The sequence below is a fragment of the Callospermophilus lateralis genome, chromosome 10 (genome assembly GCF_048772815.1).
Source record: "Callospermophilus lateralis isolate mCalLat2 chromosome 10, mCalLat2.hap1, whole genome shotgun sequence".
Lineage (NCBI taxonomy): Eukaryota > Metazoa > Chordata > Mammalia > Rodentia > Sciuridae > Callospermophilus > Callospermophilus lateralis.
Window position 1 is genome coordinate 10583149 of NC_135314.1, and position 12606 is coordinate 10595754.

General features: G+C 35.7%; 1 protein-coding gene across 2 annotated transcripts in view; it reads left to right on the forward strand.

Annotated features, from left to right (window-relative positions):
- Nucleotides 1-12606, forward strand: part of Tmem50b (transmembrane protein 50B) — a 44477-nt gene that overhangs the window by 25128 nt on the left and 6743 nt on the right. The window contains exons 4-5 of one of the 2 annotated variants that reach the window (XM_076868169.2): nt 1353-1420; nt 8767-8859. In XM_076868169.2, coding sequence (XP_076724284.1) covers nt 1353-1420; nt 8767-8859 — 161 coding nt within the window. The remainder of the gene's footprint in view (nt 1-1352; nt 1421-8766; nt 8860-12606) is intronic. The other variant, XM_076868171.2, reaches the window with a different exon arrangement.

Consider the following 12606-nt stretch of genomic DNA (forward strand, 5'->3'; position numbering starts at 1 on the left):
TTGTATATCTGAACTTTTACCATGGAGGGTAATTTTTAAAAATGTGCTCCTTGACTGCATGTACTCATATTTTGGGTGAGGGCGGGATTGACTTCAAATAATATTGATCTGTGGCTTTTCTTTTTGATAAATCACTTTCAGGTTTTTTTTTTTTTGTTTTGTTTTAGTTTTTTTCGGTGGACACATCATCTTTGTTTTTTTTGTATGTGGTGCTGAGGATCGAACCCGGGCCGCACGCATGCCAGGCGAGCGCGCTACCGCTTGAGCCACATCCCCAGCCCCAACTTTCAGGTTTAATGGTTATTTCACTTCATAAAAGAGTTTCACAATGTCTTCTAACAATTTAAAAATATATTAAACATAAAGATTATATGATTTTCTTATTCTGTCAGGAATTTTAAAGAAAGGTTATATTATGGAAAACAAAACTGTTCTAATATCTCTTCAAACTGCTAAGAGAAGACAGTTCCTGCCTTCTTTTTTTTTTTAAACATTTATTTTTTAGTTATCGGCGGGCACAACATCTTTGTTTGTATGTGGTGCTGAGGATCTAACCCGGGCTGCATGCATGCCAGGCGAGCGTGCTACCGCTTGAGCCACATCCCCAGCCCCAGTTCCTGCCTTCTTAATGCACCTTACTCAAACAAGGAAATTGAAGCTGGATCAAGTATCCTGTTTATTATATGTGCCCTAAGTTTCCTCTCATTTTAAGAAATGGATTAGAGAAAATCACTTAAATTTTAGCACAAAGTGAAACTGTTTAACTCTTTTTTTTTTTCCTCTTTTCTTTTATGGTATTAGGGACTCAACCCAGGCCCTTACATGTGCTAAGTACATGTTCTACAACTGAGCTACACTCACAACCCCTGTTTTAACACTTGTTTATAATGAGAACCCTAAGATGGGATAACTAACCTGAATCATTCCTGTATAACTGTAAAATAGGCAAAGAAATGAGAAAATTGATTGCTTTCCCATAATCTCTAGAAATAAATGATAGAATCTCTTATAAAAAGTATATTTTCTGAGTGTCCTTGGGAAGAAAATAAGACTTATTTCTATCCACTAGGATTTTTGCTAAATTACAAGGCGTGTTTAGGGGGCTGTGGCTGTGGCTCAGTGGTAGAGTGCTTGCCTAGCATGTGTGAGGCACTGGGTTGGATTCTCAGCACTGCATATATATAAATGAAGAAAATAATGGTCCATTAACATCTTAGAAAATAATTTAAAAATGTTTAGTTATTTAAATACTGACTCAAGTTAGGAAAGAATCTGTTTTCCTTCTAAGTGATAGGTAAATACCTATGAGAATTTTAATAGCATGAAGCTCACTGGATCATTTCGTGTTCTAGGATAAATGCTGTGTCCAACGCTCAGGTGAGAGGCGACAGCTATGAAAGCGGCTGTTTAGGAAGAACAGGTAAAAGTACTTTGAGCTATTTAATGGATACTGGCAAAATAGGAACTTATCAGCAGAAAAACCAACTTCTTATGAGTCTTTATACTGGTAATAATGATATAGAACATTTTTTATTTTTTATTTTTCTTATATTTATTTTTTAGGTGTAGATGAACACAACACAATGCCTTTATTTGTATGTGGTGTTGAGGATCAAACCGGATTCCCGCCCATGCTAGGCGAGCACTCTACCGCTGAGCCACAATCCCAGCCCTAGAACATTTTTTTATTAACTTTCAAAAAAGTTTTAGTGTTCTTCAAGTTCTTAAGAAAGTTAGTCCTGTTTTGTCCTGTTAAACTGCCTGTGGTGTATAAAATGTTACTATTCAAAATCAATAGATCTTGGACTCTAGGTTACTCTTATAGTGCTAATGATAGGTTTAATCTTTTCCATAGTGTTGACCAATGATATTACGTAGGAGATAGCTGGCTGTGGTCACTGACAGCATGGTAATGAACATGTTAGGGCTACAGGGCTTTTCATGTTCAATTCTGATTACATGAGTACCCACCCCAGTAACTGCAACAAAATTATTTAGAAGAGACATGCTGTTTGTGTAAAAATAAATTATTTTTTGGTAATTTGAATTCTTTTGAATTGTCATCCAATAGTATTTTCCTTTTTTAGGTTACAACATGTTCTGTTAGTATCCAGGGGTTTGTTTTCAGTGGAGTTTTCAGTACCCTGTGTAAAAGGCACAGGTGAGGAATGATTTCTAACCTACAAGGAGCAGGGAGGGTGATTTTGGTCATGGTTGGAAATTTGGAGTAGGTGGGAAAGGCAGTTTTGAAGAATGATTAAGAGTCATAACAAATACTTGTAGAATGTTCACTGTACACTAGGGATTTCCTATGTGTTTGCAGCATTAACTCACTAGTTATCATAATACTCCTATGAAGTAAGTTCTCTTATTGTCCTCATTTGTAGATGAAGGAACTAAGACACGGAGAGCTTAATAAATAACTTGTCCAAAATCACAAAGCATGGATGTGGTGGAGCCAGGATTGAACATTGACTATCTGGCTCCAGAACCCTTGCTTTAAGCACCAGCACCACATAAAAATAAACAAATAAAGGTGTGCTTATTTCTAGGATAAAGCCCTGTGGTTCCTTTGGCTGAATGTCATATAGTATCTCTTATTTATTTTTGTCAGCTTGATTGAATATAATTTATACCATAAAATTCACCAATTTAAAGTGAATTACTTTGCTGAATTTTACAGTTTTTATAATTACTGCTACAATCATTTGAATATCTTCATGCTCCTTTGTAGTTAATCTCCTTCCCCCTACTTCCTGGCTACTGCTTATCTAACACTGTACTTTCATATAAATGGAGTCATATAGTTAGCATCATAATGTTTCAAACCAAATAAAGGAGCTGTGAATAACTTAGCTTTCTTTCTACATGATGCTTTAAATGATGTAGATTTTATAGCCTTATTGCTACTGAGATCTAAGCCAAAATTGGAAAGGGAAGGTATAGTGACAAATGACAGATAAACCTAAGGTAAAAGTGTACAATACAAACATTTGTGTCTGTGTGTTTGTGCACTCACTTTTTAGATGTGTGTGCTCACACTTGTATGTGTATGTGTGTGTGTGTGTGTGTGTGTGTATGCATATACTTATACTCACTCAGCAGTAATGTCAAGAATGAGGGAGGGCAGCTGGGTGTGGTGGAACATGCCTATAATCCCAATTTGGGAGACTAAGGCAGGAGGATTGCAAGTTTGAGCTCAGTCTGGGCAACTTGGTGAGAACCTTTCTCAAAATAAAACAAAAAAGATTGGGTATAGGGACTGGGGTTGTGGCTCAGTGAAGCACTTGCCTAGCATGTGTGAGGCACTGGGTTCGATCCCCAGCACCACATAAAAATAAACAAATAAAGGTATAGTGTCCATCTACAACTAAAAAATATTAAAAAAACAAATAAACAAACAAGACTGTGTGTAGCCCAGTGGTAGAGCACTAGCCTAGCATGTGTAAGGTCCTGGGTTCAATCCCCAGTGCTGCCAAGCTAAAAAAAGAGAGTGAGAGAGGGTGAAGAAAGTAGCAGGTATTAATTACAAGTGAAAATGTTGTGTGAAGAACATACAATAATTTATTTGGTCATTTTTATTTTTTTGTATTTGTTACTGAGATTGAATCTAGGGGGCCTCTACCACTGAACCACATCCCCAACTTTGAATCAGGGTCACATTAAATTGCCCAGACTGGCCTTTAACTTGTGATCCTCCTACCTGAACCTCCCAGGCAGCTGGAATTGTAGGTGTGTGCTGTTGTACCCAGCTCTTTGATTCTTGTCATTAAAGAATGTTTCACAGACATTGCTATGGATGGTTAATATTATCTCTTTTTTTATAGAAAAATAAAGATGGAGTTTGTATTTCCCTTTGGGTCTATATCTAGTTCCCAAGTTCATACTTTTTACCCTCACTCAGTGATTGTTGCTGTTTTGTTCTATGGGTTAAAATTCACATTTATGTTTATATGTGGTACCAAATTTTATCTAGTGCTTCAAAAATTAAGGGTAAACTGTTTTATAGTCCCTATCAAGCTTTCACAGTACTTAAATGTATTTGTAAACTAATTCCTGGAAGAATTAGTAGAAAAGTATCAAAATAATAAATATACTATAAATGGACTATACTAAATGTACTATAAATATTAAATAATAAAGCTATAAAAAGGAACAGAAAGTAGGTGGAAAAATCTTTGTACCTAAAATGTGGGACAAGATAGATGTTCTTAATTGTTTGTTAACCTTAACTCTGAGCTTTCTGGTAGCCAAAGCAAAAGAGGGAAAATGTTATAGTTTTATTTTTTGCTAAACAAATCACACTTATTTTTTTCACATTTTTTATTGATGCATTATAGTTGTGTAAAATGGGATTTGTTGTTACATATTTGTACATGCACATAATATAACAATATAATCTGTCCACTATCACTCCCTAGCACTTCCCCCCTCCCTCCTTTCTTTCTACCTCTTGGTCCCTTTCCTCTACCAACATTCCTTTGATTTTTAGGCAATCCACGCCAACTTTCTTTTCCTTTTTTTACTCTAGTTTCTGCATATGAGAGAAAACTTATAAGCTTTGACCTTCTGAGTTTTACTTATTTTGCTTAACATGAAGGTCCCTAGTTCCATCCATTTTCCTAGAAATAACATAATTTCATTTTTATTTATGACTGAATAGAATTTCATTGTGTGTATATACCACATTTTCTTTATCCACTAACCTGTTGATGGACATCTATGCTGGTTCCATAGTTTGTCTGTTGTGAATTGTGCTGCTGTAAACATGGGTATGCCCATATCACTGTAGTAAGATGACTTTAATTCTTCAGGATAAATACTGAGGAATGGTATAGCTGGGTCATATGGAGAGTCCATACTTTAGTTTTTTGAGGAAACTTCATACTGATTTCCATAGTGCTTGTACTACTTTACAGTTGCGCCTGAAGTGTTTTTCTTCACACCCTCTCCAGCATTTATTATTATTTGTATTCTTGATGAATGCCATTCTAACTGGTGTGAGATGAAATCTCAGGATGGTTTTGATTTGCATTTCCCTAATTTCTGATGATGTTGAACATTTTTTTCATGTATATTTTTGGTTGTTTGTATTTCTTCTTTTGTGAAGTGTTTGTTTAATTCATTTGCCCCTTTATTAATTGGGTTATTTGATTTTTTTGGTGTAAAGTTCTTTGAGCTCTTATGTATTCTAGATATTAATCTGCCAAAGATTTTCTCTCATTCTGTGGGTTCTTTCTTCACATTACTAATTGTTTCCTTTGCTGTACAGAAGCTTTTTAATTTGATGCCATCCCATTTATTAACTCTTGGCATTATTTCCTGGGCTTCAAGGGATACTATGAAGAAAGTCATTGCTTGTACTTAAAAGCTGGAGTGTTGATCCTCTCTTTTCTTCTAGGAGGAGTTGCATAGTTTCTGGTCTGATTCCAAGGTCTTTGATCCATTTTGAGTTGATTTTTGTGTAGGATGAGAGATAGGGATCTAGTTTTATTTATCTACGTATGGATAACCAGTTTCCCCAGTACCGTATGTTAAAAAGGCTGTCTCTTTTCCAGTGTATGTTTTTGGCATCTTTGTCAAGGATCAGATGACTGTACATGTGTGGGTTTGTCTCTGTGTCTTCTATTCCTCTGTGTCTTCTATTCTGTACCATGGTCAGTGTGTCTGGTTTTTTTTTTTTTTAGTGTGTCTGTTTTTATGCCAGAACCATGCATTTTTGTTACTATGGTTGTGTAGTATAGTTTGAAGTCAGGTATTGTGATATCTCTAGCATTGTTTTTTTGAAATTGCTTTGGCTATTCTGGGTCTTTTATTCTTCCAAATGAATTTTAGGACTGTTTTTTTCTAGTTCTGTGAAAAACTAGTTCTGTTAGTGTTTTGATGGGTATTGCATTCTGTATGTTGCTTTTGGTAGCATACTCATTTTTCAAGAGAAATTTTTTTCTTGTTTAATTCTATTAGAAAGTTTAACATGTATGGGTATATGTAAAGGACATGATGGAAAATGATTACAAGGTTTTTAAAAAATAGTTCCTTTCATTAATTTTTAGATAAAAGCTGTGATTATATATGGTTTAGAGGAAGTTGTCTTTAACCAAGGAATGAAACTTAATCATATATTTCTGGAGAGCTGCTGCTTTGCCTAATAAAATTAAATCAGCTAGAGGCCTATTTCTTTAAAAAATCATCCATTCTAACCATGCTGAGTTTTTTTTTTGTTGTTGTTTTGTTTTGTTTTGTTGTTGTTGTTGGTTTTTTTATGGTGCTGGGGGTTAAACCTTGTGCACATGAGGCAAGTACTCTACCAACTGAGCTATATTTCCAACTCCTATGCTGAGTTTTGATCAGCATTTCTTGCCTATGTGTTGTCTAAATATATGGTATTCATATACACTTAGTAACAGAATAACTGCAGTTGAGGAAAATTTAGTTTCAATTATGAAAATTGGCTAGGATTTATTTTCATATCATCAGAACTTTGTTACTTTTCTACAGAGTGATCGGCAGTCATGTGCATGTGAAACAGGGTCTGACACAGTATTGACCAGCTTCCTTAAAAACATGCTGAGTGCACTTGGTGTTCAGATGATTTTGTTATTGAGATTCTAGAATTCTGCACAATCCAGGGTTGAAGAGACACTTCTGACCTTGACCTTTCCAAGGGTATGTGGTATAGGTTGGCTGCCTCAGAGGTAAAAAGTTTGAATAGTAGCAGCTATTTACACCATATTGAGGATGGTGTACTTTTTAGAAGCTTATCATTGATTAAAAGGGAACATGTTGGTCCTTGTTCATTTCTGCTTGGTGATGGCTATCTGCAGTACACATATGATACTTATAAAGCAATTATATATATATATATATATATATTTTAATTTTTAAATATTTATTACTTTTTTAATTCTTGGTAGACTCAACATCTTTGTTTGTATGTGGTGCTGAGGATCGAACCCGGGCCGCACGCATGACAGGCGAGCGTGCTACCGCTTGAGCCACATCCCCAGTCCTAAAGCAATTATATTGATGAATATATAACAGGATACTTTTCCAGTTAGGGTTTAATAGATGAACTTAATTGAATAATTAATTACCAAGGCAGTTTGCCTAGTTTTCTCAGATATGAATTCCTCTAGCTAGTAAAAAGGTAACTTTTCTTTTTTTTTCCCTTTCCAGGTATGATTTAATCCCTTTTAGGGGTTTATTTTTTGGTATGAGTGTATTTTTAATTTTCAGTTAATTACTATAATAGATTTATATAAATATGTGCAAAATATATATTATTTTTTTATTAGTTGTTCAAAACATTACATGGTTCTTGACATATCATATTTCACACATTTGATTCAAGTAGGTTATGAACTCCCATTTTTACCCCGTATACAGATTGCAGAATCACATCGGTTACACATCCACTTTTTTACATACTGCCATACTAGTGTCTGATGTGTTCTGCTGCCTTTCCTATCCTCTACTATCCTCCCTCCCCTCCCTTCCCCTCCCATCTTCTCTCTCTACCCCATCTACTGTAATTCATAAGTTAACTCAAAATGGATCAAAGAGCTTGATATCAAATCAGAGACTCTGCGTCTGATAGAAGAAAAAGTTGGCTCCGATCTACATATTGTGGGGTCGGGCTCCAAATTCCTTAATAGGACACCCATAGCACAAGAGTTAATAACTAGAATCAACAAATGGGACTTACTCAAACTAAAAAGTTTTTTTCTTAGCAAGAGAAACAATAAGAGAGGTAAATAGGGAGCCTACATCCTGGGAACAAATTTTTACTCCTCACACTTCAGATAGAGCCTTAATATCCAGAGTATACAAAGAACTCAAAAAATTAAACAATAAGAAAACAAATAACCCAATCAACAAATGGGCCAAGGATCTGAACAGACACTTCTCAGAGGAGGACATACAATCAATCAACAAGTACATGAAAAAATGCTCACCATCTCTAGCAGTCAGAGAAATGCAAATCAAAACCACCCTAAGATACCATCTCACTCCAGTAAGATTGGCAGCCATTATGAAGTCAAACAACAACAAGTGCTGGTGAGGATGTGGGGAAAAGGGTAACTTGTACATTGCTGGTGGGACTGCAAATTGGTGTGGCCAATTTGGAAAGCAGTATGGAGATTTCTTGGAAAGCTGGGAATGGAACCACCATTTGACCCAGCTATTCCCCTTCTTGGTCTATTCCCTAAAGACCTAAAAAGAGCATACTACAGGGATACTGCTACATCGATGTTCATAGCAGCACAATTCACAATAGCTAGACTGTGGAACCAACCTAGATGCCCTTTAATAGATGAATGGATAAAAAAAATGTGGCATTTATACACAATGGAGTATTACTCTGCACTAAAAAATGACAAAATCATGGAATTTGCAGGAAAATGGATGGCATTAGAGCAGATTATGCTAAGTGAAGCTATAGCCAATCCGTAAAAAACAAATGCCAAATGTTTTCTTTGATATAAGGAGAACAAGTAAGAACAGAGCAGGGAGGAAGAGCATGAGAAAAAGATTAACATTAAACAGGGACGAGAGGTGGGAGGGAAAGGGAGAGAGAAGGGAAATTGCATGGAAATGGAAGGAGGCCCTCATTGTTACACAAAATTACATATAAGAGGAAGTGAGAGGAAAGGGAAGAAAAAACAAAATATATATTATATAAATAGTGTTTCTAGTGTTCTGTATTCTTAAGCCATTACAGAGCTGCAAAAATGAACAAAATCATAAAGCCTCTTATTTATACAGGTGCTCGAGTTTGGCTCTTCATTGGTTTCATGTTGATGTTTGGGTCACTAATTGCTTCCATGTGGATTCTTTTTGGTGCATATGTTACCCAAAGTAAGTATTACTCCTTTATTTCATAGGATAAATTCAGATGTCTTTCACATTGGACTTAGTCCACCTGGAGTAAAATTTAGTGTAATTATTGAGTTAGCTGGAAGCTATTCCTCTGCATGGAGAGTCGCTAGTCATTAATAAAGCTTATACTGCGCAACAGGTTGGCTTCAGTTAGGAAATCCCAGCCACTGACGAAGGCTGATCTTTCAGCTGTCTCTGGAGTTTTGATTCCTTTCCTTATCTTGAACAGCCAGTCTCTTCACTAGAGGCCATTTACTGGGGGTTACCCTGGTAAAAATGAGAAACCAGTATAGATCTGTAGTTAGTTCTCATCTACACAATTCTGAAATCCATAGAATGTTCAAAATCAAGTTTTTCATCAACTGGTTTGACAGGAAAACCTGACCTAAAATGACAGGCAGTACAATAGGGTCTTTATCCCATTTAATGTATTTAAATGTTTTATTGCAAGAATGAATTTGAAGCCAGGCATGGTGATGCATGCCTATAATCCCAGCTACCCAGAGACAAGAGGCAGGATGATCACAAGTTTAAGGCCAGCCTCAGCAATTTAGCAAGATCCTTTCTCAAATTAAAAATAAGGCCAGGCATGGTGGTGCACGCCTGTAATCCCACCACCTTGGGAGGCTGAGGCAGGAGGATTGAGAGTTCAAAGCCAGCCTTAGCAAAGGTGAGGTGCTAAGCAACTCAGTGAGACCCTGTCTCTAAATAAAATACAAAATAAGGCTGGGGATGTGGCTCAGTGGTCAAGTACCCAGGAGTTCAATCCCCAGTACCAATGAATGAATGAATGGATGGATGGATGGATGGATGGATAAGTAAATAAAATAAAATAAAATAATAAGAGCAACTTGGGATATAGCTCAGTGGTAAAGAACCCTGAATTTAATCCCCATTACAAAAATAAATAAAACAAATTCAAATATGTTTGATTTTGGGGATGCTAGTTCGGACCCACTGGGGGTGCTATGTAGCATACATGTTTTATGTTTCTGTTCTTAAATCTGAAAAATTCTGAATTCTGTTGCTTATCTTGCCCTCAGGATTTCAGACAAGGGCTGTGGATCCAATATTTTCTACTGACATTTTTTCCAACTTCAGCCTGTTCTTTTTAAGTTTCTACAAAGAGGAGTTTTTAAGGGTAGGAGCAAAGATATGTGTACCCTTCCTGCAGAAATAGTTAATGTAGGGAATGTGCCTTTATATCACCATTCTGAATATCATCGTTTTGAATATTCTGACTGTGCCAGGTGCAAAAGCTTTTTATCCAGGTTGGAGTTAAAAAGCAGAGCCTAATCTCTCTGGAAGCATCCAAGAGCCTGTTTCATGGGCTCTTCCCAAATATAGGAGTTGGTTTCAGAGAACATTTGTTTGTCCTCTGACCTCTCTACCTCTGGAATCTCTTTGTACTTCCCTTAATGGTCACATATTTTTATCCTGACAGCTGATCTTTGAATACTTTTGATAGTATTTGTTAAATCTCATTAATACTGACCATTCCAAAGATTTTTGGAATGCCTTTGTTTTTCATGTGGTACAAGTTTTAATTGAGAGTTCAAGAGGACTGTGGTTGACTAATATTTAAATAACATTGCTCACCAAATATATCTAAAATGTGTTATTTTAGTTAATTAAAAATATGAATAGAGCTGATCATGGTGGTGCATGCCTGTAATCCCAGTGACTTGGAAGGCTGAGGCAGGAGAATTGCAAGTTTAAGGCCAGCCTCCGCAATTTAGCAAGACCATGTCTCAAAATAAAAAGGCCTGGGTATGTCTCACTGTTTAAGCATTCTTGAAGTTAATCCCCAGTACCCCAATAAAAATTACTGATAGAAGGCTGGTGGTACAGCTTAGGGGTGGAGGCCCTTTGGTTAAATCCCTAGCATCCAAAAAACATACACTAATAGATCACATGGGTCTAGGATAAAGATCAACAGAAGGAAAGTACTTTTTAAAAAATAGCTTCATTGACATGAAATTTACATAACCTATAATTCATCTATTTAAAGTGTACAATTCAGTATTTTTAGAATATTCACAGAGTTGTTCTCCCAGTTGAGAACATTTTTATCACTCAGTAAAACATCTCATGCCCATTATGCAGTTATTCCCCATTACCTCTCTTCCCCAAACCTAGGCAACCACAAGTGTATCTGCCTATTTTCTATAGGAAAATATATTTTAAGCCCATTTTATCTCTGACTCAAGAAGGGTGAGCTGCTATCACTGATTTCCTTGAAAAGTCTGTATAGTTATGTTAAATGAAAAACTTGACACTTGAACAGTTTATTTGGGCAAAGAATGATTCATGAATTGGGCAGTACCCCAAACCATACAGGTTCAGAGAGCTTCATCCAGCAGCAGGAACAGCAAGCTTAATAGGCTGAAAACCCAGAAGCAAAATAGAGAAATCTTACATTATAAAGAATACATTTCTAAATTAGGTTTCAGTTTGTATACTGAGGTAAGTTTTTGGGTACCTTTTTGTAGTTTGATGATCTTCTGCTTATTTTAACAGTTACTTCAAGCAGCACGTAACATTTTCCAGTTTCTGTAGTGAAAATGGGAATAACTTGTCATTTCTGTAAGGTGTGTAGGAAAGTGTTTTTTATAAAGGCTGTACACTCACTGGCTCTATCTTAATCTTCAAGAACTAGTACATTTTTATTTTTATTATTTTTTTTTAATTAAAAAAATTTTTTGTTGTCGATGGACCTTTGTTGTATTTATTTATATGTGGTGCTGAGAATCAAACCCAGGGCCTCACACATGCTAGGCAAGCACTCTGCCACTAGCCTAAAAACTAGTGCATTAAAAAAAAAATTTTTTTTAAGTTGTAAATGGACACAATATCTTTATTTTACATGGTGCTAAGGATTGAACCCAGTGCCTCATGCATTCGAGGTGAGCATTCAACCACTGAGCTATGACTCCAGCCCCAAGAACTAGTCCATTTTGAGAAATTTCTTAATTATGGGTCTCATCTTATTTCAATAGCATTGCTCATTATATATAATCTTCTTCTTCGTTTTTTTTTTTTTTTTTGGTGCTGGGAATTAAACCCAGAGCCTTGAGCATAAAAGGCAAGTACTCTACCAACTGAGCTATATCCCCAGCCTATAATCTTCTATTTATACAGTGATTATACTTTTATTTCAGAAGACATTTATTACATGTTTCCAGTCTTTTACTGTACAATTTTTTTTAAATTGTTAATATTCATAATAGCAGCTGTAATTTATATGTATGAAGGTCGAACATCACTAACAGGAAAACCTGAGATCAAGAATGCTCCAAAATCAGAAACTTTTAAATTGCTGACATGATGTCACAAGTTGAAAATTTTACATGGCCTCATGTGATGAGTTATAGTCAAAACATAGGTGCACTGAAAATATTGTATAAAATCACCTTCAGACTATTATTGTATAAGGTGTACATGAAACATAACTGAATTTCTGTTTAGACTTTGGTAGAACTCCCAAATTATTTCATTATTATGCAAATATTCCAAAATCTGAAAAAATATGAAATGTGAAATGGTTTTTGGTCCTGAGTATTTTGGATAAGATATATTTCAACCTGTACCATTTAAGGAACCAGGTACCTAGACAGTATACATAGACATTATTTAATTTTGACTCTTTGTGGGATAGATGCCCATAATACCCATTTTACAGATGAGGAAACCAAGATGTTTTGAGATTAAGTAATTTGCATAAGG